Genomic DNA, 26301 nt, shown 5'->3' with positions numbered 1-26301 from the left:
AAGCCATGGGGCATGCCCATGGTGAGACAGAATTAGTTTTTATAGTACTAAAACTTTTGGTCAACCAATGAAATTGATTGGCAGTAGATTTAGCTCACACAATAGGAAATATTGTTTCATAAAATGCATATTTAACATAACAGATTAGTTAACATTGACAAAAATATAATAACAGAGCAGGTTTATACAAAATTGTGTTTTCTTAATCTAAACTCAGATGCTGATGGTGCTATGGTCTAAACCACTGAGCCTCTTGGGCTTGCGGATCAGAAGGTCGGTGGTTCAAATCCCCGCAATGGAGTGAGCTTCTGTTGCTCTGTCCCAGCTCCTGCCAACCTAGCAGTTCGAAAGCACGCCAAAAAGTGCAAGTAGATAAATAGGTACAGCTCCAGCGGGAAGGTAAACAGTGTTTCTGTGTGCTGCTCTGGTTTCACCAGAAGCGGTTTAGTCATGCTGGCCACATGACCCGGAAAAACTGTCTGCAGACGAACGCCGGCTCCCTTGGCCTGTAAAGCGAGATGAGCGCCTCAACCCCAGAATCATTCACGACTAGACTTAACTGTCCAGAGATCCTTTACCTTTACCTTTTTAATCTAAACTCCAGGAGTGAAAATGGGCAGATAATAGCATTAGGCTGGTTTGGTTGCTTACGTTGTTTTGTGGTGGTATACAAATTCTGAGTTGCCCAGTGGTATTTTATTTGGCATCATCTCCTGGTGTTGGTGATATTGCCAATGAAGATTTGTATGAGGGAGTTGCCTCTAACTTGTTAGTTGGATTTTTCAAGAGTTACTGTTACAAGGATTGCTGCCAGAATTTATTGGGTGAATCCTTTGATTCTGATACCACAAGTATTTCCTCTTTGAATGAAGAGTTGAAAAGATCAAGCACAGAATTTTCAAAAGGAACAAAGAGCAAAATAAAATCACTCTCATTGCCAGTAATTATTTCATATTTATCAGGCGTCTCTCGGAGACTAGATGCTTCAAATCTTAAATGCCTAGACAAATGCCTGCCTGCAGACTGGTAATGTAAATCATATTTACTTTGCTTCAGCAACTGTTTTAAACTAACAGACCTCTTTCCTGCTTTAACTGGAGGTCTGTATCCTTTGTTGCATCCTATGTACACTGGAAACAGTAAAATAAATGAATGACTATTAAATGAACTTTAAGACATTATTTTGTTTACTCTTCATACCTTGTAGTTTTCTTTTGGTTTTTCTGGTGGTGACTTTTGGATTCCTTTTATTTTCCTCACTCTTAATTTCTTTTTTTATTGAGAATGCCAGACAGTGGTTGTTTACTCCCCAGTCATAAGTACAGTGATTTGAGTATAAGCCACATTTATGTAAGTAGAATCACCACTTGAGGCTTATGAGTGAAATATATTTGTGAGTCAGTTGCTTTTTAACAGTAATAATATTATCAGTTACAGTGCCATTTCCCCCTTAGAACGCTAAATACATGTTTTGTAGCCGTTCTTGCAGTATTGAAAAATCTGCCTTAGTTGAAACTTCACTTTTTCAGGATGTGAGAAAAACTAGGACTGTTGACTCATGAAAATGTTTTCCTTGCTAACATTGCCTTTGGATAAGGCTGCATCTGGCTGTTACACTAAGCCATAGTTAAGCTCAGAGATCTTCAAGCTCACATTTTCTCCGAAGTGTACAGAAGTAGGAAATTGGAAGCATTTGTTTCTGTTTTTGCTTAAACATGATTTGTTACTTCATGTGCATTGATAAACTGGTTACTCTTATCTAAAACAAGGTTTTAGGTCATGTTAATATTTATCTTGGTTTATCAGTTCAAACAGAATGATAAAACAGTTAAGCAGAAGCCAAAACTTCCAAACCATTTCCCCTACGTGGAAGGTGAGGGGAGTGCATGACCTAAGCTCATTTATGTCACTACTATGTCATGACCTAAATGCTGAATGTTTTTCTTAATTGCATAACTAAGAGCTATTACATTACATATACACTTAATTAATAGACATAAATGAATGCTGTTTAAAAATTATACTTTCATATACATTCCGCTCATAACAGCCGAAATAACAGATTTTTAAATACATATTGAAAGAGAGAGAACGAAAAAGAGAGGGAACATATTACCATATTTAAGAATGTAAAGAAGAAAATACATTATTGAAGTGAGATGTGAGAGACCATGATGTACAGATCCCACTTGCTGTTTCTTTTCTTTGTAATTGCATGTACTCATTTACTGTTTAGATGGTTAGCAGTAAAAAAGAAATTACAGGCTCTTTAAAAAACAAAAACTGGTCAAGGTCCATTGGTCTTCCTATTGATAGAATCGGTTACATTTGTATTTGAAGGTTCATATTCTAGAATGTTTTGAACCATTCTTTTTGCTAAGTTATCGGTCAGTTGGTGAAACAGCTGGATGGCAGCTGTGTAGACGTGGCTGGATGATTGTTATGTGAAATTGTTATGGAAGATTTACCATCAATCAGTTTTAGTATTTCTCTGTAGAATTAAACTGTAGTGTTTATCACAGTAGTAGATATGAGTGTAAACAGATACTGATTTTATTTTTCACTCAGTTTGCTGCTTGAGCAAAATCAGTGTACAAAGCCTGCTCCAGAACCCTTTTTCTGACTCATAAAAATTTGATCGCTGTGTTTTGAGCTATTTCTTGAAGGCATATTTGTTGTGATTTTCTTGTTAGACCTTTGTGCCCAGTGACAACCTACCTGTGGTCAAAGTAATGTAGAAAGTACTGGATGCTTCATAAACAGGCATTTATTCAAGAGGCTGGAGAATAATATCTTTTTAAAAAACAAAACCCTGTGAACATAGAGAAACCTTTATCTCTGTCCTATAAGCATTATTGTTCACTAAATATATATACCACCATCCTAAGATCACAGAATGGTTTACAACATAAAAACACAAAATATAATAATAAATACCCCTGACACATTTAAAAGGCCATAGATTCTTTAGCAGTCAAAGTCCTAGTTGAAGAGGAATGTTTTCACCTGGCAGCCAACTGTGCAATGAAGACACCAGGCAAACATTCCTGGGAAGAGCATTCCACAAACAGGGGGACCAAAAAAAAAAAAAGGCCTGTTCTTGTGTTGCTACCCTCTGAAGTGCTCGGAGGAGTGGGGACACAAATAGGGGCTCAGATGATTATAGGGTCTGGGTCAGTTCATATGGGGAGAGGGTGGTACTTGTAGTTATTGCAGTCCTGAGCCATTTAAGACTTTATAAGTCAAAACCAGCACTTTGAATTGGGCCTGGTGTAGTCAAACCAGGATTGGTGTTATATGGCCACCACATTCTGTACCAGCTTCAGTTTCTGAACTGAAGCAGAGCATACAAGTTAGGCTTTCACTTTCCAGGTAGGGGCACAGCTGAGTCAGCAACCAAGGTTGATGGAATGCACTCCATGCCACTGAGGCTACCTGAGCCTCAAGTGACAGGAAAAAGATCCAGAAATACCCTAAGCTACATAACTGCTCCTTCAGAGGCAGTTTACCCCCATCAAGAGCAGGCCACCTCCTATCCATCTGGTCTAGGGGACCACCCCCTAACTGTGCTGGATTGAGTTTCAGCTTATTGGCTCTTATCCAGTCCATTACTGAGGCAAGACAGGGGTCCTGCATATCCTGAACAACACTCCCCAAGCATCCAATCCAAGTAGGACTCGAACCACCACAATTCACACTCCCTGACCCTCAAGTCTGCACTGATGCTGCCCTGAGTACCTAAGTGGGCATATTTGGGTGAAACCAACTCCACTTTTCTCACCCACCTAGGTCTCCGTAATACAGACCTGACCAGTCTCATTGTCCACAATCACATCATGGTTGAGGGAGATTTTATTTAGAGTCTACCTGGCATTCAACAGTAGCAGCTTCAGACTTAAGGACTGGCTGATAGGGCAAGCACAGTTCCCCAGGTTGTGGGGTGTGGGTGCTGGCACATAGCACAACCACTAACTGCCTGTGCTGTGTCTGCCCCACCACACACACCAGGCTTCCCCTGTGATTGGGGCTCCTCCTATTCTCCCCAGCTCCTCTGCTCCCACACACATCTTTTCTTCCCTCCGAAAGCAAAACATATTAAGAAACAGTAAAAACAATTAGGATGATGTTAAGCAGGTAGCCCTTGCCCTTGCTCTCCCCATGAAGTTGCTCTCCCCAAGGGGATGACTCCCATTTGGTTTCAGCTCCTTCTGGGATGCCAATTCCCGCATCAGCCCTGGACTTTATATAGTCCCCACTCCCCTGGTAGGCTGAGCCCAGGTGGGCTGTCAATAAGTCAGCAGTGGGAGAAGCAGGGCAACTTCTATCTCTGCCAGCCAAAAGTGGGGAAAGGCTGGCTTCCTCAAGAGGAAGAATTCAAGCAGGTGTGGAGGAGGGCCAGGTTGAAAACTCCCCTCCACCACTGATTGGAGTTGCTGCCTCGGTGGGTGGGTTATAGGACAAAGGTATTACTGTATTTGTTTATCCGTTATCCTGTCTTTAGCATCAATTTTGAGTATAATATATTACTGAGTTACAAAATTTTGAATATTGTACCACACAATCAAAAATAATAAATTTTCAGTAGGCGAACTTTCTAGGAACTAAGATGCTTAAAAAATCCATTTTATTTGTTTTAGCTTGCAGCTTTGCCGTAATCTGTCTGAAAATGTAACTTTCAGAGGTAAGTAAATACATTTAATGCTTTTTTATTAAAAATAATGAAATTAATCTTACACATTAACTAGGATAGCTATTTATAGAGGTCAGGATCTAGAAACTTTCAAAACCAGTTGTGTGCCTTCAAACTAGTTTTAAACATGATTTTTGTATAGCAGCCATTCCACACCACATAGCTAACTACTTTTCAAATGAACATCTTAAAAACATTTTAACATATGCATGGGAAAGTTTATTCAAATAAGAAAGTATATACAGTCCAAATAGTTGTATGCCAGCCCTTGGACTGTCTGAGATAGTGATCACTCATCCCAGACTACTGTTAAAAGGACAAACTTTATCATGAATAAAAGAGGGGATGCTGGGGCAATGCTTTGTCCCTATACTTTACTCAGGAGGTACTCAGTAGTGCTGTGGGTTCTATCCTGGCGAAGAGACTTTATATTCAAATATCCCTGAGGTATGCCTACTTAATTTGCTTCTGCCTATGGTAGAAGGAAGTAGGATACAGCTAATAAGTGTAAGGAGCTTCCTTCACTCCTTCAGAAGTGTCTTGAGGATGAAGTAACGGTGCAAAAGGTTCAAAATGAGTTAAACTTATCCATTAGTACTGTGAGCAGATCACAGTTCTTTGCACTTTTTGGTTTAAGCGGTGTTTTCTTGTTGCAATAGTAACTGTGATAAACTTGAAAAGAGATCATTGAGTGTGTAATAGATAAAATTTGGTGATTTTTGGATCAGAGCTCTTGCATAGTCACTTGGAACATTCCCTTTTGCAAGCCTTCTTGAAACTAATAGGAACTGTGCAACAGCACTCTGCTCTGATACCTATATATTAGACTTTTTTCAGCTTTTATAAAAAAACCTGTTTTGAAATCATTTTTGGCGAAAAACAGGTTTTGGCAAAAAAGAATTGGATTGAAATCTATCTTGGTAATGTTCAGCCATAATTAGAACATAATTGGAAATAACAAAATGAATTCTGTGAAATTATTGTATAGGAATGCTATAAAATACCCTCATCAGAGTTTAAAATTACATGATTCAGTGCAACCCCCCCCCCCCAATGTCTTGCAGGTATCCAGCAGGCTTTATATGAGCTTGCATACCATGTTGTCAAGGGAAATCTAAAGCACGATCAAGCTTCCAGTGTTTTTAATGATGTAATAGTAAGTATATTTTTGTGGTACCTTTTACCAAAACTTCTTGCTTAGCCTTCTTAGTTCAACACTGTTTTAAATTTCCAAATGAAACTGAACAAGTTGGAGAATGGTTTTCTGCCACAATTCTTTTCCTTGTGCCAGAATGTTCAAAGTAGGAGGTTTGAATGTCAGGCTGTCTACTAATAACAAAATCTGTTTCTGATTCATTTTGATATAATTATACTATTTACCGTATACACTCGAGTATGTGTATTTTTATGCTGAAAAAGCCCCCCTTGGCTTATACTCGAGTGAGGTGGGCGGCGGAGGGCCGACCGGCCCGAAAGGAGCCCTTTCTTGCCGCTGGTTCCGCCACCACCCACCTCTCGCAAGGGCAGGCACAGAAGCTGCAGTTGGGATAGCGCAGTGCCAATGGTAGGCAGGGGGAGGGGCTGGGGGAGATTGGTGAAGAGAGAGAGGCCCCCTCTGCCGCATGTGCACGGTCCGGTCCACCACAAGCTCTAGGGAATGGTGAACCAGCCCCCTCCAAAAAAAGTTTGCTGACCCCGGTCTAAAACAACTAAGGGCACAGTTGAGCCAAGCTAATTCAGCCCATGTTTTAGTGCTGTTGATGTCTACGGGATGAACACTTGTTCATACTTAACTTCTCCACTTAAATCAGTGGGATTTCAGAAAATATAATTTAACCAGTTTCATGCCCTACATTTGAGTTTGAGGGTGAAGGGGATTTCACTTTGTGCTTTAAATGGTGTTTCTTGGGACTGCTGTAGTCACTGTTCTTAAATAGCCTGTGTTTTATAATAGCTTATAGCTGATGACCTCTGGATTATACTGCAGAGGCAGTTTGCCATTGCTCTTTGGATAAAAACCAAAAACACGTGAGACTTAACAGTTGTATCTGTTTTCCTTAGCTGTTGGGGAGACACTGTGATGTATACAGTTAAAACATATTTAGTGTACTCATCAAATTCTTTTCTTTTAATAGGAATTTCGTGATGACATGCCTTCCATTCTAGCAGATGTATTTTGCATTTTAGGTAAGTTCACCCCTCCTTTACCTTCAGAAGCACTGTCACATTTAGTATGTAGCACCCAGGTCACCATGAAGGGATGAGGTTAACTTCTCTTGAAATAATCACTTCTTCTAATAGCAAGCTCAGGTGCTTAGTGCTGATGACTGTGTAGCCAAAACAGGGTCATTCAGATACAAACGGGACTGTCATTATGCTTGGAGAAACCTCAAGGTTTGCGGGAGTATAGTAAATGGGGTGGGGCGGAGAGAACTCACCCACACAAGTCCAGTGAGGACCGAGTATGATCAGTGATTATGGAGCGCTGCATGTCTATTGATGAGTGAGAGGGCAGTAGGGCAGAGAAGCAGAATCAAAGTGTCCTAAAAGAGAACAGGTCTGGCTGGAAATTTGAACAGGACAACTTTACATTGCAGTGTTTGTGGCAAGTTTTTTGTTGTTCAGACTATTTTTAACCATTTTCTTAAAACACACTACTTTAATTTGGTTTAGCAGATATTGAAAATAAATTTGCTACCCAAGCATTATGCTTAGATAAGTATTTTGCACAGAAAAGCAGTCCAAAAATCACATATGTTAGCTTACATTGTTGCTTGTACAGTGGTACCTCTGGTTACAAACTTACTTCGTTCCGGAGGTCCGTTCTTAAGCTGAAACCGTTCTTAACCCAAGGTGCGCTTTTTCTAATGGGGCCTCCCGCTGTGCGCGTACCTCCAGCGTGTGATTTCTGTTCACATCCTGGGGCAAAGTTTGCAACCAAGAGCAGCTACTTCTGGGTTAGCGAAGTTCGTAACCTGAAGCATTTGTAACCAGAAGCATTTGTAACCAGAGGTACCACTGAACATGTTAAGCAAGTTTCTGCAGCAACATCTGAGTACTGTATATGCTTATGGTAATAGAATAGATTGCCTATCCAAAATCATAAATTCTTAGCTACTATAAAATTTGAGGAGAAGATCCACTGACCTAACAATTGTTGAGGTTTAATGTGACTATCTTGGACCATTCTATCTTAGTAATTTCTAAAGCTTGGTTATTATTCAGCAATGAACACATTGTATTCTATATCTGAGTAATCATGCTTTAAATAAACGAAATTAGTTATATGCTAAGTTTGGTGCCATTATTATTTACAGTTTTGATGCCTTAAAGGTTTTCAAATCAAGTTCATGGGAAATAGTTTCCTATTCCTATTTTCAAATTTAATCTAATTAATGTATTAACTGTTGCTTACGAAAAATGGTTCTAATTAAAAATATGAAAAAGGAGAAAAAACTTTTAAAAATTATTAAAAGGAAGGCATGTGTATGAAAAATAAAATAGTCCTAGACTTTTGCAACCTTGGCAGTTTCTGTTTTAACTGAAGATAGATTCTCTTTATAGGCATAGATGTCTGCTAGTTGTGTTAAAACATTGCAGGAGAGAGAAAATATGATACAAATCTAGATGTACGCGGGTTGTAAATCATGTCTGAAATTATTTCTGTCTTATCAGGGCCTGAGCTAAACAATGCTTAGATTTGTGACTTGGTCACAATTGTGTGATTAGATCTGTTAATAGACAAGAGTGTTAGTATCATTAGACTGCAGTTGGCAAACCAGTTCACACTTACATAGGACAGCCTTATTGAATGCAGTGATGTTTTCTTCTCAAGAATCATGCTCAAGATTGCACCACAGTCATACCTCGGGTTGTGAATGCTGTGGGTTGCGCGTTTTCGGGTTACGGACTGCGCCGAACCTGGAAGTACCGAAACAGGTTACTTCTGGGTTTCGGCTCTTGCGCATGCGCAGAAGCACTAAATCACACTTTGTGGATGCACAGAAGCGCCAAATTGCATCGCGTGCGCAGGCGAGGCGCTGCGGGTTGCGAACATGCCTCCCTCATGGATTACGTTCGCAACCCAAGGTATGACTGTATTAAGTAATTCTGGGCTTTATTTAAAATAAAACTACAGGAAATAGCATTCTAATTTAAGCTTGGGGAATGAGCTAATTTTATATTTATTTAATAATAACCCTCTAATATCAATCCTTATTACTGGAATAGTCAACTATTTGTACGAGCCAGCTATACCTATCAAACAACTACTCCAGAAATGCTAAATTCTGGGGTAGTTGTTTGATAGGCGTATTTACAGGATATTTTCTGAAATGAAAAATCATAGAAGACTCAGAAATCAGGCAGATATTGTTGATACGTTATGCCAATTCCTCTCCTGTGTTGTTTTTTAAGATATTGAAACTAGTTGCTTAGAAGAAAAAAGCAAGAGGGATCAGTTCATGCAGTTGGTGTCAGCATGTTTGGTAAGTTATGCTTCTGTATATTTTTTGCTTTTAAAAAAGGAAAATGTTGAGTTTTAGGTGGCGATGTTAAATTTTCGTTATCCAGATTTGATGCAATTTATATGAGACAGGCCTTTTGTGAAAAGAAGACAGTTAGTCTCCCGTTCATTTTGGTGCCCTCTTGTGGAATATATACAGTTCTGCACACGTGAAATGTAGAATTTCCCCCCTTGAGACTTAGGCTTAGTTCTCAGTTCACTGCTAAACCTGTGTCTGAGCTGTGCCTCTTTAGGTTGTAAATGGGGTTCCAAGTGACTGAATGTTTCTCTCTGTCGTCTTTCTCTCTCAGAGGTACCGTGTTACAGAGAGAAATCTAGGTTAGAAACCTCCTCCCATTCTCTTGCTAGGAAGGCTCTTTTGTACCAAGAAACGTTCATTCGCATGAGCACAGCCTGAAGCAGTACAGCTGCATGTACAGGTTTTTCACCAGGCCTGAATCTTCATGTCTTTAATTTGAGTTATTTTTGTTTTCATCGTAAGATAACCAAAGGTCAGGTGCTGCAATGGATAATGTCTACTGTGTTCTTTTTCCACTCAGTACTTGGTTTCAGATACTATACTAAAAGAACGTCTGGACCCAGAAACATTAGAATCATTAGGGCTCATCAAGCAGTCTCAGCAGTTTAATCAGAAATCTGTGAAAATCAAGACAAAACTTTTGTAAGTACAAAACTAAGTTCCATTTGAGTGTATGTCTCAGCAGCAATCCAAAATTGTATTTGTGGTTTGCTCCTGAATGTAGAGAGAAACAAACACTGGTTCAGACACGAAGTCTGCTGTTGCTCCATGTTTTGTTTCACTGCATATAATAATAATGTAACAATAATATAACAACAACAATGAAATACAAGTGTTAAGCTGCATGCATCAACTTGTAGCTTCAGCCCAGCATGCTGAATGTGGCCGCTGAGAAAGGTTATTAGCCTAAATCAGGGGTCTGCAACCTGCAGCTCCGGAGCCGCATGTGGCTCTTTTACACCTTTGCCGCGGCTCCGGGGTGGATACTAGCGAGGGGAGGAGGCGCATTGTGCGCCCCAACACTCCTCACTGTGGCGGGCGCCTGTACTGGCTGTGATGTCGCATGGGGGCGGTGCGTGCGTTAGTCATGCACCGTCCTGACGTCACCTTCCCGCCCGCTGTCAGATCGTGGCTCCGGAGATATATTTGCTTTAAATGTCGCAATGGTTTTGTGGCTCCCAGTTGTTGTTTTTTCTTCGGAAACGGGTCCAAGTGGCTCTTTTTGTCTTAAAGGTTGCAGACCCCTGGCCTAAATGCTTCAAGTCTTTGGCTAAAATGCAGCCAAAGGGACACATACAATAGTAAATCATGCTCAAGTTGAAATATCTGTAATAATAATAAATAATAATTTTCAGATATTCGAAGAACTTAATTTCCTGATCTCGCAGTACAAAAACCTGGTGCCCATGTACAATATTACGAACACAGAACCATTTAACATTAATTACAAGATAAAAAGTGAAACTTATTTTTGAAACAGGGCAAGGTATTCCTACAGTCATGAGATACACCCGTGTCAAAGATGACAAAAGATTTTGAACCAAAGTTTTGTGTATGATGTTACACACATGCGTGCGCGTGTGCACACACACACACACACACGTGCTTTGCACTCTCCGACAGACATCACACGGAAAGCCACTGCTTGAAGACTGGTGAACCTCTCTATACAGTATAAGCATTTAATAGATGCAAAATAATGCAGCTGGAAGAAGAAGAATTTTACAACTCCTATCTGCATACAGTATTTTCAATGAGCTCCAGGTATGTACAGTGAGAGGGGAAAGTATTTGATCCCCTGCTAAATTTGCCTGTTTGCCCTCTCACGAAGAAATGACCTGTCCATAATTTTAATGGTAGGTTTATTGTAGCTGTGAGAGACAGAATTAACAACAGGAAAACCCCCAGAAACCCAGAAGACAAAAGTCAGAGATTGATGTGCATTATAATGAGTGAAATAAGTATTTGATCCCTTTGCAAAACATGACTTAGTACTTGGTGGCAAAACCCTTGTTGGCAATTATAGAGGCCAGACGTTTCTTGTAGGTGGCCACCAGGTTTGCACACATCTCAGGAGGTATTGTGTCCCACTCCTCTTTGCAGATCCTCTCCAAGTCAGTAAGATTTTGAGGCTGATGTGTAGCTACTCAAACCTGATGTGTAGCTACTCGAACAGCTCCCTCCACAGATTTTTGATGGGATTAAGGTCTGGAGACTGGCTAGGCCACTCCAGGACCTTAAAGTGCTTCTTCTTGAGCCACTCCTTTGTTGCCTTGGCCGTGTGTTTTGGGTCATTGTCATGCTGGAATACCCACCCTCGACCCATTTTCAGTGCCCTGGCTGAGGGAAGGAGGTGTTCACCCAAGATTTGACAATACATGGTCCCGCCCATCGTTCCTTCGATGCGGTGAAGGTGTCCTGTCCCCTTAGCAGAAAAACACCCCCAAAGCATAATATGTCCTCCTCCATGTTTGACGGTGCGGATGGTGTTCTTGGGGTTGTAGGCAGCATTCCTCCTCCAAACACGGCGAGTTGAGTTGATGCCAAAGAGCTCAATTTTGGTCTCATCTGACCACAACACTTTCATCCAGTTCTCCTCTTGGTCATTCAGATGTGTATTGGCAAACTGCAGATGGGCCTGTACATGTGTTGTCTTGAGCAAGGGGACCTTGTGGGCTCTGCAAGATCTCAGTCCTTCACGGTGTAGTGTGTCACCAACTGTTTTCATGGTGACTATGGTCCCAGCTGCCTTGAGATCATTGACAGTTCCCCCCGTGTAGTTCTGGGCTGCTTCATCACCGTTCTCCTGATCATTGCAACTCCACAAGATGAGATCTTGCATGGAGCCCCAGACCAAGGGAGGTTGACAGTTATCTTGTGTTTTTTCCATCTGCGAATTATTGCACCAACTGTTATCACCTTCTCACCAAGCTGCTTGGCAATACAGTGGTACCTCGGGTTAAGAACTTAATTCGTTCTGGAGGTCCGTTCTTAACCTGAAACTGTTCTTAACCTGAAGCACCACTTTAGCTAATGGGGCCTCCCGCTGCCGCCACATGATTTCTGTTCTCATCCTGAAGCAAAGTTCTTAACCCGAGGTACTATTTCTGGGTTAGCAGAGTCTGTAACCTGAAGCGTATGTAACCCGAGGTACCACTGTAGTCTTGTAGCCCAGTCCAGCTTTGTGTAGATATACAATCTTGTCCCTGACATCCTTGGAATCTGCTGGATTGATTGCTTCTGTCGACAGGTGTCTTTTGTACAGATACTGAAATGAGCTGGGATTACAGGTAAAACCTCTCCCTTACAGCAGGTGCTTCTAATCTCAGCTTGTTACATACAGTGAAGATACCAGGTAGCCTGACATCTGGCTGGTTGATAGGTGATCAAATACTTATTTCACTCATTCTAAAGCACATCAATCTCTGACTTTTGTCTTCTGGGGGTTTTCCTGTTGTTGTTCTGTCTCTCACAGCTACAGTAAACCTACCATTAAAGTTATGGACTGGTCATTTCTTCGTCAGAGGGCAAATTGGCAAATTTAGCAGGGGATCAAATACTTTCCCCCCTCACTGTAAGCAGCTTGCATCAGCATGTAGCTTGTACGCAATAGAGTTAAATCAAGAGTGGGAACCTTATGCCCTCTAGATGTTGGTGAACTACAACTCCCATCAGCCCTAGCAAGCATGGCCAAGAGCCAGAGATGATGAGAGTTGTAGTTCAGCAAACATCTGAAGGGCCAAAGGTTCTCCATACCTGGGTTAAATAGACCATATAAACAAGTTCTTAAATTGAATTCAGTTTCACATCTATGGAAACGTAATATGAAAACCTAGAAAAATAAATGCAGATATGATCAGTTCAGTATTACTGTAAGTATGGCTTTAATTTAAAAATGTCAACATGTTATTTTTGTTCTTTATTCTTATTTCTGTAGTTATAAGCAACAGAAATTCAATTTATTAAGAGAAGAGAATGAAGGTTATGCAAAACTGATTGCTGAACTGGGCCAAGATTTATCTGGCAATATCACTAGTGAACTGATCTTAGAAAATATCAAATCTTTAATAGGTAAGGCGAATACACTGGCATGTTTGACATTTTTCCTGGATAGCTATGATATGTCTTGGATTTAACCCAATGCTAATTTTAATTTATAAACACTTGCTCCCCCCAAAAAAGAATGTTGTCTGGTTTTGAACATTCAGCCCAACTGAAATTTAGGCCATGTCTCTATAGTTTCTAAGTGTGGTATCTGACCTAAGTCACACTCTGAATAGGCCAGCTGAAACTTAAATTGGTCAGAAACAACCCTTAATTCTTATATCTAGTCCTGTAAAGACATAGGGCAAATTCCATATTCCTGTAAATGTACTGATACTGGTGTGCCTAATTATGAATACAGTTAATAAATTTCTGTTTAGAATTGATAGAAGACATTTTCTGATACAGCTAAAAGGGTTGTTTTAGTTGCCTTAGGCAGTGATAACTTTTTAAATCTTTTTTTTTGTAGGGTGTTTCAACCTTGATCCCAACAGAGTGTTGGATATTATTTTAGAAGTCTATGAATGCAGGCCAGAGTATGATGACTTCTTTGTACCTTTGATAGAATCTTACATGTACATGTGTGAACCTCAAACACTCTGCCATATCCTTGGATTCAAATTTAAGTTTTATCAGGTAATGCAGGTATTAGTAGTCTAAAATTCATTGGTATTAGTGTGTTTTCCAGTTACCTGATGCTTATTTTCTTAATACGAAACATTAGTCGAAATAATTTTGTGTTGGATCCAGTTAGTTGTACTTAAGCCTCATTGAGCTGACTGTGAAAAGGTAATCATGGCTAACATTTTGTTTACTTGGACATAAGGTTTTAATGAGCCTCATAGCCTTAAATGTTCATGCTTCTTAATGAGCTACTATGCAGATCAGTTTATAAATATCCTTTGTGTTTTCCACTCCTTCAAATTGTTTTATACAGTTCTTGTCTTTAAACAGTACAAAAATACATTTTAAAATGCTTATATTAGAATAAAATGTTTTGAAAATTTGTACATTGAGATAAATTTAATACATATTTAATGGAGTGATTTTGCAGTAAGATTGCAAATCAGTGCTGAATAGTTTTAAGCATCAAACCATGTGAAATTGGCACAGAGGACATTATACCTTGCATTCTCTCATCACATTCTCACCCCAACCCACAATATGTTTGGAAGTGCCAAAAGGGAGATGAAGCAAACTCCTCCCTCCCCAGTGTTGGCATTGCTAGGATTTGAGTGCTTTGTACTTGGGAGATGAGCTCATCTTTCTCCCGTAGTGAAGGTTGTTTATCTTCTGAGCCTGACAAGTCCCTGTGATGGCTGATCCTTATCTTCATCACAATACCATTTTGCCTCTGAAGCCAGTTTCTGGCTCAAGCAGAGGGGCAGCTGTCACCATAACTGGCTCTGCGGAGGAGATGAAAAACGTGGGTATAGGGAGAGGAGAACGTAATATTCTTTGTTCTGTTCTTCCCCTCTTGTGATTCCCCCCTCCAATGGATCTATGTTTTTTGCAGTCACACTAGGCTAATTTGGGAGAAACTTCATATTATAGAAGTTATTACAGAAAATTGAAGAAAATTGAACTGTCAGAAGATTAAGTGCTTAGACTTTTTTTAAAAGCAGTGGTAATATAACAACTGATTTATTGCACGACTGTGCAAGTTCTTGCATGGGAGATGCCTTCTCTGTTAAACCTCCGCCCTCTTTACCTTTCTTTTAAAATGGAGGACCCTCTAATGTTCTGTAACACTCTGAACTGACTTTCTAAAGCTAGCCTTTTCTTTTTAGGAGCCAAATGGAGAGACACCTGTTTCTTTGTATAGAGTTGCTGCAGTACTTTTGCAAAGCAATCTGATAGATTTGGAAGACCTTTATGTCCATGTAAGTTATTTTTCTTGAAGTGAAAACTGCTCATATGAATTATTTTTATTGAGATTGTTACTTGTGGCTTACAAAAACAACAACAACAACAGTATCTCATTGCTAATTTCTGTGCACATTTGCATTCTAGACTGTTCATCTAGTTGCTTATGGCAAGTTTATCTCAGTGTCATATCTCAGGAGAAAACTAGGATCTTGTGTGTTTGTCTTCCCCATTGTAGAAGATAAGGCAAGCGTTGATTTCAGGGATGTTGTTTTGCAGTTGCGAAAAACAAATTTCTCTAAGGGCACATCTCAAATATCATCTCTTTATACTTTTTCTATTGACTTCAATGGATATAATGTGCAATAGAAGCTAAATGTTATTATCTTATTTTTTATAAGCATTTTGTTTAAATTACTATTTTTTTGACTACCTAATGTGAGTTCTTATACTTAAGTTTTTGCAAAGTTTTTTTAAAACGGATAGGTCTTGGGGAAAGATTAAGAGAGGTTTTGATGTTTTGTTAAGAAAACCTGCCATAAAGTCTATGATATGTGTGAAACACTTTGTTTTGCTACATAATTTAGGTTTTGAGTAACAAATGGTAAGGCTGATTTCTCACAATAATTTTTTTTTTAATTTTTTTGTAAATAATTACGATTCTCATATAATTTATGCTTTGTATCAAAGTGCCCCATCCGGTGTATCAAAGTGCCCCGTAGGTGGGGCAGAATGATACAAAACCCATTTTTTTTACTCAAGTCACTACATCCTCATTATCTTCTAACTTTAATGGTTCTTGTGATTGCTATTATAATATTGATTAGTCATGCCATGCATAAAACAAAAAAAAATATTACTTGGCTCATTTTTGTTACATAAAATATGAGATTGAATTTTTCTGCATCAATCTGCCCTGCCTCACCCTAAATAAAAAAATGCCATTTAAATAAAAAAATGATTATTATTTTTTTTTTTAAAAAAAAACCATTGATTTTTATCCACCCTGGCTTAAACTGGTTTCTGGCTCAGACATCATGAGGAACTGACACTAATAAACCATATATGTACTTGAAAGTGGGCACATGTGGGTGGAGGGGTAAGGATGTAGCCCAGAGACACAATACTTGTTCTCAATCTCGTAATCTTCAGCTCCAGTATTTCAAGGACCGTATTTTTTGCACCATAACACTCACTTTTTTCCTCCTAAAAAGTAAGGGGAAATGTCTGTGCGTGTTATGGAGGGAATGCCTACGGGTAGCATGCCTACGGATTTTCCTCCTCTAAAAACTACGTGCGTGTTATGGTCGGGTGCGTGTTATAGAGCGAAAAATACGGTATCTGTTTTGGGGAGTTTTACTGAGGATTACAGTAGGCATTCACAATTTTATTCACAATTAAGTAAAACACCTTTATTTATAAGAATCTCCAAATTGTCTCTTTAGCTTCTTCCAGCAGACAACACTATTATTGAAGAACATAAACGAGAAATTGGAGAAGCCAAACTAATTGTGAGGAAACTCACAGTGGTTGTATTGTCTTCCGAAAAGACTGAAGAGAAAGAAAAGGAAAAGGAAAAGGAAGAGGAGAAAACAGAAAAAGTAAGTTCTAAGGATATTTAAAGTTGTAAATCTAGCACAGATATCCAGACATCTCAGTTGAGCAGAACTTTAGTTAAACAGTACATTTTTTGCAGTTACAGAAATCTATTTTGCTGAGAGATGGGGGGGATATGCAGCTGTTGAAAAACAAAAGCACTTGTAACTAATTCAGAGCTCTTGGACAAATCTGTTAAGCTGTGTGCCCATTAAACCCAAACTCTGTGACTAGAATGAACAGTTCAAATTCAGTATTTATATCTGTTTTCTATATTCATCTTATTTATATATATAAAAAATGCTTTCTAAAGAGACTGTGTGGCGTAGCATATATTTTTCATGCAGAATGACAAAAGTCAAATTTCTAGTTAAAAGGATCAGGTAGCAGATAATGAGGAAGGAATGACCTGAGACAGAGCTGCTGTCAGTGAGACATAGCTGACAATACTGAGTGGGGGGGGGGAGTTTTGTATGGTTTTCAAAACCACTGTGCGGGTGTTCGCAGCATTACAGAGCAATTCAACAAGCAGGATGGGGAGAACCAAAGGTGGACAATCCAGTTTCCCCAAACACACTACTGGGTTTGTGGCAGCAGAGGAAAAGCAGGAACAAAGTGGCAGTATTGATCCTCTTTCCAAGGTTTTGATTTTTCCTTTAGCAGTATTGCTCCCATTGGAAACAGTGGGAGGGAAGAATAAATATGCCAGCTCCAGGACTGGTATGTTTCCTCCATTTTGTGGCCATATCAGGGGTCATTTTTCCAGTCTGCCCTCAGCCAAGCCTTCTTTATACTTCTGTTGAGGTTAAAGCTCTGATGTTGGTAAAGCAAGGGATGTGAAGGTTTCCATAGCAGCAGGGAGCAGCTTCACAAGGTCAGATTTCACTGATGGCAAATTTCTCTCTACACTCGGAGAGGGAGGTCTGAAACATCCTCCCAGTGACCATAGGGCTGCAGCTTTTTTTTTTTTTTTTTTAAAAATACATTTTTATTAAAGATTTTCTTGGTTTACAAAAGAACATGCCTTGCCTCTTTTTTCAGGTTGTATAGTCTTTCTTACAGATCAGTTACATTTGTTATGAGTCCTTGGTGTTGAGTACAGTATAAGGTTGGGGAAGAAGAGAGGGGAGAGGTGGGGTGGGGAGGCTTATATTCTTTTGTACAGTGGTGCCTCGCAAGACGAAATTAATCCATTCCGCGAGTCTCTTTGTCTTGCGGTTTTTTCGTCTTGTGAAGCACGGCTATTAGTGGCTTAGCGACTATTAACGGCTTAGCGGCTTTAAGAAAAAGGAAACAAACTTGCAAGAACTCACAAGATGTTTCGTCTTGCGAAGCAAGCCCATAGGGAAATTCGTCTTGCGGAACGACTCAAAAAATGGAAAACTCTTTCGTCTAGCAAGTTTTTCGTCTTGCGAGGCACTCGTCTTGCGGGGCACCACTGTATAGTGTGCCTGTGGGGTTTTGTGTCAGCATCAACTGGGTAGGTTCTTTCTATTGGTTTATTACATTTTCTTGGTAGTGAGAGGTACTGGGGTGCAGGGTGTAGTTGTCTGCAGTGGGATTTGTTTGCATTTGTGAGTGGGGAAGGATGTGTTGGGTCAGGTATGCCAGATTGATTTGTATGCTGTTGGTGGATTCTTGTCTTCTTGTTGGGCTGTGTATGTGATAAAGGGGAGCCATACTGGGGTGAAGGCATCCTTTTCTATTTGTCCCCATGTCAGTTTCAGCTTATTGGTTAGCTTTTCTAGTAAGGCCGTTTCCCATACAATTTTATATCATTGGTTCGTGTTTAAACCTGACAGGTCCCTCCAGTGTCTGACTATGAGGCTTCTGGCTGCTGAGAGTAGGAGGGTTATAAGCTCTGTGTAATGTGAGTGGCCATTATGATCTTGGAAGATGTTCAGTAGGGCCAGTTCTAGGGTGAGTTCTAATACCTGTTTAGTTATTTTGCATACCTCTTGTGGGATGCTGTCCTGAAATGTTGGATTTTAGGGCATTCCCACCACATGTGGAAGTGAGGCCTGGGCGTATCAGTACCAGTTTCTGTGGTGTTAAGTATCACCTGTAGGTGAGTTTGAGTGAGTTCCCTTCTTTTGGCTGATATGGACTTAAAAGGAGGTTTAGACCACATTCTAGTCCATTGGATGGGGTTAATTTCATAGTCTGTTGTGCTCCTATTATTCTTTGATTGCATCAAGGGGGTTTGTGGGATTTTGGAGCAGTATTTTGTATATTGTGAATGCCATCCCTTTTTCATGTCCCTCTGTTGTCAGGAGGAGATGTCCGCTTTCATTGTGTCCCAGAGGAGGGGAGTTGTTATGTCATCCACATCATTGTCCTTAAAGTATTTTTGGAGAGTTTTCAAGAGGCTCTCTAGCTAGTTGGTTTGTGGTTAGGATGGGGCTGAAAGACCATGATGGGGTAGTTTGCGATTCCTCTCCTATTTTGAGGGTAGCTTCTACTGGGGTATGGTCTGTGATTTTAATGTTACCAGTGTTTGTTGTTTCTTCCAGGTGGATCAGGCGTTGTGTGAGCAGAATGCTCTCCATTCTGGACATTGTGCTGTGGCATCCAGACTGGAATGTGTGGTTGGAGTCTCTTGGGTTCTTTTCTCCCTAGATGTCAATAAAGCCCTGTGTTTTTTTTAGCATTTTCAGTAGTTTGTAGGCGTCTCTAAGTGTTTGGGGTTTCCATCTGAGGAAGGTTGCCCACGGGGATTGCTTCTCCTTCAGAGAAGGAGAGGAATTTGTTTAGTGTTTTCTGGATGAACTCTAGTTGTTTTGTGTTTGGGACATATGTGGAGCCAATTGTTGCTTTTGTTTTGCCATCTAGTACATAGCGCTTTAGGAAAAACGAATCTTCCTTTTTTTTTGTCTTTTAGCACTGTTGTGGCTTTAAAATTTAGGTCTCTACTGAGTATTATGCTTACTCCGCTGGCCTTTTCTGAGTCAGGTGCCACCCATTGTTGACTGAAGCGGGGTTCGCTCAGGAGTTTGCTTCCTTTGGGTGGATTGTATACTTCTTGTAGGAAGGCAATGTGTGGTTTCATGGTGTTTACGTACGCATCATCACGTATGTAAATACCATGAAGAATTAAAAATTTAACAGGATTGTCATTAAAAGAAGGAAAAGGAAGAGAAAAAATATCGTGTATTGTGGATTCAAGTTAGGAGATAAAAGACAAGAATATGAATACACACACACTATTGAGAATTGATGGGGAGATATATGTATATAGATATTTGATGTTTTTATTTGTATATTCAAAGGCGGTGCTCAGAGGCTGGTGCTCAACTGGGGGTGGGGCTCCTTGTTGCTCTTTGCTTTGTTTTCTTCTTGACTCCGGAGGCCTCCAGACCCCTTATCCGGGTGCTCCTGGTCCCTGCGTGGTCGAGGCCACAGGGGGGGTGGGCTGTGGGTTCCGCACAGCTTCCCTGGCTGTCAAGCCGAGCACCCTGTCCCCCCCCCCCAGTGGTGGCAGTGTGGGGACCAGCTAGTCAGCGCAGTTGGTGCTGGCGGTCCTTAGGAGCTCCTTGCAGCAGTGATGCTTGCCATCTTGTCTCGCTGGAAGTCCAGTTGCAGCTTTAATTGATTAAAACTCATTACTTTTTCATATGCTATTAATCAGCTATGATTTCCTTTAAACAAGTGACAGCCCTAATATTTCCTCCCAGTTATCATGTATGTAAGAGATGCAAATGTACATAGAAAGCATGGGTACGGTAGTTCTTCCTCTTACCTTGGGAGGATAAAAAGTTTTTCTGCACTAAACAACCTTGCATGCCTGCTTATCTTTTCAGCCACCTGATAACCAGAAACTGGGCTTATTAGAAGCAATGTTAAAAATTGGTGACTGGCAACATGCACAAAACATTATGGATCAGATGCCTCCATTTTATGCAACTTCACACAAACCTATTGCTGTTGCTCTTTGTCAGCTTCTTCATGTGATGATTGAACCTCTCTACCGAAGGTAAAGAAATTGAATAGATGATATGTGCACTGAGAATATTTGTACAAGCTAACCATGCATAAATCTGGCTGTGATTGATTGAAATGAGCTCTTCTTAACCTTTGATTCATCTGTGGAGATGTTAGGAAATGTTTATAAACTTTCTAAAAGCTCACACATGGAGCTTCTAAAAGCTCACACATGGAGGCCAATGAGGCTGCTTGTTATTTAGGGATGCCAAGTCTTAAAATGAAAACAAATGTACTAATACCTAGGTAGGCATTGTCTGTGTTAGGGCCTAGTTTCAGACCTTCTATTCTCCTAATGTGTAAAGCCATAAAAGGGGGCAGGTGGATGGAAAGAGATCCAAAAGAAAGAGAAAAATCCTGCTCAGTCACACTGTCCTTTAGTAGGCAACGATAGCAGTGTTGCTGAAAAGGTCTTGGCAGAAAAGCTTTTTCACAGTATGATTTTTTTGTTGTAATATTTTTGCTTGGTCTGGTGTATTTTTTAAAAAAATCATTCTATACCTGCACCTCTTGTGCTACATGGAAATTGTCTGCAGAAGTTGCTTACTGAATGCATATCCCTTTGCCTAATATTCACCAGGTCCTCTATTTTGGGGTTGGTTGTGCATTAAATGGAGGAAATCTGACAAGTGCACGGATGTTGCAATTACAAGTAATGCACAGAAACTGTAGAAGAAAGTACTTTGATATGTTTAAAGTGCATTGTATAAACCGTGGAAGGGCCATAGCTACTTTGCATGCCGAAGGACCCAGGTTCAATCACTGGAATCTCTGAATATCCCCTGCCTGACACCCTGGAGAACTGCTACCAGTCAGTGTAAGCAATACTGAGCTAGATGGACCAATGGTCTGGCTCAGTAAACAGCAACTTCTACTGCTCCTAACTGTAAAACTTGCCTCTCATTTACAGGGTTGGAGTACCCAAAGGTGCCAAAGGGACACCAATTCTTCCATTGCAAAACAAGAGAGCACCCAAGCAAGTAGAAAGTTTTGAAGATTTAAGAAAGGAAGTGATCAACATGCTTTGTTACCTTGGCCCACATCTCTCTCATGACCCCATATTGTTTGCAAAAGTAGTGCGTCTTGGAAAAGCATTTATGAAAGAGGTTGGTAACCTTATAGTTAATGAACAAAATTTCCCAAAAACTGTTTCTGTGCCCTACAGAAGTATATTTTGTAGCTTTGTACATATTAGCATGCATATGTAGGAGATCAAAGAGTTCCTGAAAAGATTTTAAAAGGAAACTGTTGATGGCCTAATCTTGTCCCTATTTAAAGTGAAAGGTGTTAGCGTTCTGAAAGTTGAATAAGGATAGGAGAATATAGTTCTTATTAAATACAAATAAGAAACAATTACTTACAGCCTTTATAAGCTATTTTATAACGAAAGATTCCTTAGCAAACTTACAAGATAAAATACAACTAGCTAAAGATTACGTGATAGTAGCATAGAAAGTAACAATAAAAAATGATGCAGCCTAAAAAACAAGACGTGTAGAGTAAAACAGTAATACTTAAAACAGGATTTTAAAAAGTTCTCTGGAGAAGATGTCAGGCTCTGAATTGGCACATGCGGTAAGAGGTGATTTTGAACTGCCCTGAAGTCCTTTAGAGCCCTTCATTGCTTGGTTACTGTAGCATCAAACCCCAAAGATCCTGAAAGATAAAGGCAAGCACTTCAGATTGGGCCCAGATATGGAATGGAAGCTGCTGGAGATGACTGAACTTCAGCATAATGTGTTTTTTTAATGCCCAGTCCTAGTTAGTTCAGAGTATGGCAGCAGGATTGTGAGCTAAAGTTTCCATACTGTTTTAAAGACGGCCTCATATACAACATATTGAAGTAATCCAAATGAGAGGATACCAGGGCCTGGGTAACTGAAGCGCAGCTATGTATACATGTTCAGGTCTTCCAGATATGGATAGCAAATTATGATTTGTTACAAAGAAAATGACTGGAAGTTTTTAATTGCCATGTGCAAAGAAGGGCTTGGGGAAGGGAGTTTACAAACCAGAGGCCCACACCTGCTCTCCTCTAGTAATGCTAATGTATAATGTTGGCAACTCTGCTCTAAAAAAAATTGAACTTTAGTAGACGTTTGGGATATAGGAAGTTTGGTAAGAAGATGTCTGTAAGTCTTGTAACACTTATTCTTTCCCTAACCTGCCACTCCATATTTTACTTTTCATCTTTTCAGTTGTAAATTGTGAGTAATGCACACTTCCATGGTTTTAAAATGCTATTTCCGACTGACTAAAAAAACAAAACAAAACAAAAAGCATGTAAACAGCTGCCAAAATGAAGCTTTCATGCCATTTGTATTTTGGAGTGTTTCTTTGGGATTATGTTATAAGAAGTTGTTTGTACAAATAATGTACTGTTGCCAATCCATTGAGAGAAAATTTTGACCCTTTTCTTACAGAAAAGTGCCCTGTGTAATTTCCTTGTTAAACAGCTGAAAATATTCACAGTACTTTCTATAGAAAGTACAGTAAAATATGTCTTCTAACACTTGCAAGTTTTTAAGCATCTGTTAACTACTTGGATAAGCACTTGCAAATCTAAATCCTTGGCAGTTTTTGACAAATGTCTCTGTAAATATCACTTGCATGGCACAATATCTTTTGCAGAAAGCATCAAGCATACTGTTGAGACTTGATTCCACCCCCACCCCCCAGTAATGGTAAAATGTCTGAAGTGTTCAATTGCAAACAAGTTAAGCACAGTTCAGAGTGACAAGGTTGCAGTTCACACATTGGCCCAACCATTATTTAAGAGTAGATGAACCTCTCCTTTGGTGCGCTTCCACAGAAAAGAGATTGGAAGCATCTGTTCCTGGATTAAACTAATCAGAGTTTGCTTGTTATGTCAGAACTGCAGGCTCTGGTTATTTTAAACAAGAAGTCATGTCTTAAATTACAGTTTGATCCTAGTGTGTGTCAACAGACCTTACTTAAAGTAATTAACCATAGGTTAATTTATAATTATTAGTTGAAAACAGAAAGGAGATTCTTCTAATTTTCTTGCTGTCTTGTCAGAGGGAAGGAGGGAATTCACAAACCCAAGGCCCATTCATGTAACTCTAAACTGGTTTAGTATTAAGCCCAACTTGGCTATTGGCTTCTAAAGGGAGGGAAGTATACTTACAAGAGTGTCCAGACATTTGTGGTTGTTCATACTCTGGAGAACTGCTACAGACAGTTGTGGCTGGAGCAACACCATTCCCCTCCTGTGTTCAGCAGTAAAGAGAGCTTCTCCTTACTACTCAGCTTTGTATTCACCTTATTCAGTACCCCACTTTCTCTTCGGCAGCAGAGGACCAAGGAATCCAATTTTGCAGACCTTGCTGTAGCTCAGCTGATCCCTGCACTTGGGAAGGGGAATAACCTGACTTGCTCAAGATTGCCTTTGATATGAAACCATTGCATTTTAGTAGTATTTGATTGTTCGTTGTTGTTTTTAGCACCAAGCAGATGCAGGCAAGCAAGAGGAAAAAGAGAAATTGGTGAGCTGTTTTAAAATGTATTCTTGATTCTCCCCCCCCCTTTCCAATCCTGATTATAAGTGTGGCAGAAATGACCACCATATATCTGGATAGTCTATGTAATGCTGCTTAAAGGTGGAACAGCTATAATAAAAGCTGCAACTCGGTGTTGATCCTGTAGCCTGCCCTCTAGCTGTCTTGGAAGCCCAAGGAAGGTTTCAAAAGCTTAGAATATGTTTTACTTCTTTGTTTCTATAATAATAGTAATTTATTTGTTGTATTAACATTTTTAATGTTGTAAGATACTTTAGATGGGCTTCACCCTGAAGTGTGGCATACTACTATTTCAAAGTAAGCAAGAGGCACAATTCTTCTAAAGCCTCTAGCTTCCAGGGCTCAAGTGTACTGTTGAAGACCCAAACATTTGTGTGGCCTCAAATGTGCACTGAGATATTCACATACAATGTCCATTCACTTCAGTGCAGAAAGTTTTCAGAGCTTGCGTTATTAGAGCAGTTCGCCAACAGGGTGAGGGGATGTGGGAGGATGTTATATATGCACCAACCTTTCTTGCCTCCCCCCCCCCCACTTTCCCCAATGTCTATTCCTATTGTACATCACATGTCATAGCTGCCAAATACAGCTTTTCTACCTGGTTGCCTGAATAGAAAAAGCAGGTGATTGGTCAACTAGGACAAATGTATCCTGATTTAGTAGTGCCTAGTAAGACTGTGGTGAACCTTCTCCCTTGGAATAATGGGACTGTATACACTTAACACCTGTCTTTAAAAAATAAAACCAGATGACCCCACTGTTGCCACAGTGACTTCATTAATTTTTGCTGTTTTGTTTTCTTCACAAGTCTAGTGGGAAGGTGGCATAGAAATGTACTGCAACAGCAGCTTCTGTGTATTGTCATATTTTAATGGTTTAAAGCCATGTTGTTTTTTAAATTCAAAAATATATAACAGAAAACTGACAGAATTTAATCCTTTTTTAAAATGTAAAACTAGTAGCCATAGACTTTGCTTCATAAAGTTGTAGAATGTCTACCCTTTGATTTTGCCTTCAAATAAGATAGCTCCTTTCCTTTCTTTCAGGAGTTGTTATTCAGCTGTTTGCTGAGTATTACCGACCAGGTTTTGCTTCCTTCTCTTTCTTTGATGGATTGTAATGCATGCATGTCTGAGGAACTCTGGGGGATGTTTAAAACATTTCCATACCAGTATCGGTGAGTAATTACCCGTAAAAACTATATGGCATCAGAATTTCTTCATCAAATTATCTAAGAGAGGCATTAAATACATATTTTGATTTCTTGGAACCTCCTATAGGTATCGCCTCTATGGGCAGTGGAAGAATGAAACATACAATAGCCACCCACTACTGGTGAGAGTTAAAGCTCAGACAATTGACCGAGCCAAATACATTATGAAGTAAGTTATGTTGAAACTTGTTTTCTCCTGGGGAATGTTGACGAGACTATAGAACAAATTGTAGCAGGGCAGTGAGTCCCATTGGGTTCCATGAAGCTGGCTCCCACGATTAGTATCCTTAGGATTGCAGCCTAAGTATTGGATTGAAATGCTACCTGCTATTACCAAGTAATACCGTGTTTAAATAAAACTTTCTAAACTGTAATTTATATTTAACAAAAAACACTGCCTTAACTTAGAAAGCTGGGCAGGCTGACAAGACTTCTACAATTTAATATTAAATCAGTTTCATTATATGGTTAGATAAATTACTGTACACGAAGAAGTTTCCATTTACAGAAGGAGAATTTGATTCATGGAATGGGTCCTTTCACGAACACAGCTCCCTTTTCATGCATGGAAGCTTGCTCCATGAAGAGAGTAATTATCCCACCCCATAAGGAAATGTGTTGGCTAGGACCCTGGGTACAGGTGGTTACCATAGGAGTAGTAGATGTGTCAGAAAATTTAGCTGTTGGGACTGTGCTATTTTAAATAATGCCAGCTTAAATAAAATGAAAATACACTAGCTTTACAAACCTTGTTGAATCTTTTCTGCCCCAGAGCGTTAATTCATTACAGTTTGCCTATTTGTATTTTATATCCTCTGTTCCAAGCTG

The 26301-nt window shown here is 39.8% G+C and overlaps 1 protein-coding gene and 1 long non-coding RNA gene across 6 annotated transcripts in view; both read left to right on the top strand.

Annotated features, from left to right (window-relative positions):
* Positions 1–26301, top strand: part of LOC310698743 (THO complex subunit 2-like) — a 56136-nt gene that overhangs the window by 5559 nt on the left and 24276 nt on the right. For all 5 annotated transcript variants that reach the window (XR_014521720.1, XR_014521721.1, XR_014521722.1 and 2 more), the window contains exons 2-15: positions 4638–4681; positions 5755–5846; positions 6826–6877; positions 9107–9177; positions 9755–9876; positions 13172–13305; positions 13748–13914; positions 15069–15161; positions 16590–16745; positions 20541–20713; positions 21632–21827; positions 24186–24227; positions 25307–25437; positions 25541–25642. Coding sequence is in view for 2 of the 5 variants with exons in the window: in XM_083486202.1 (XP_083342328.1) it covers positions 4638–4681; positions 5755–5846; positions 6826–6877; positions 9107–9177; positions 9755–9876; positions 13172–13305; positions 13748–13914; positions 15069–15161; positions 16590–16745; positions 20541–20713; positions 21632–21827; positions 24186–24227; positions 25307–25437; positions 25541–25642 (1575 nt within the window). In the remaining 3 variants the exon portion in view is untranslated. The remainder of the gene's footprint in view (positions 1–4637; positions 4682–5754; positions 5847–6825; positions 6878–9106; positions 9178–9754; positions 9877–13171; positions 13306–13747; positions 13915–15068; positions 15162–16589; positions 16746–20540; positions 20714–21631; positions 21828–24185; positions 24228–25306; positions 25438–25540; positions 25643–26301) is intronic.
* LOC310698943 overlaps positions 1–26301 on the top strand; it is a 273173-nt gene that overhangs the window by 223350 nt on the left and 23522 nt on the right. The gene's annotated exons all lie outside the window — the stretch shown is intronic.

The sequence above is a fragment of the Podarcis liolepis genome (genome assembly GCF_965112155.1).
Source record: "Podarcis liolepis genome assembly, chromosome: Z".
Taxonomy (NCBI): domain Eukaryota; kingdom Metazoa; phylum Chordata; class Lepidosauria; order Squamata; family Lacertidae; genus Podarcis; species Podarcis liolepis.
The sequence above is the reverse complement of the archived record's forward strand: the minus strand, read 5'-3'. Positions and strand labels throughout refer to the sequence as shown.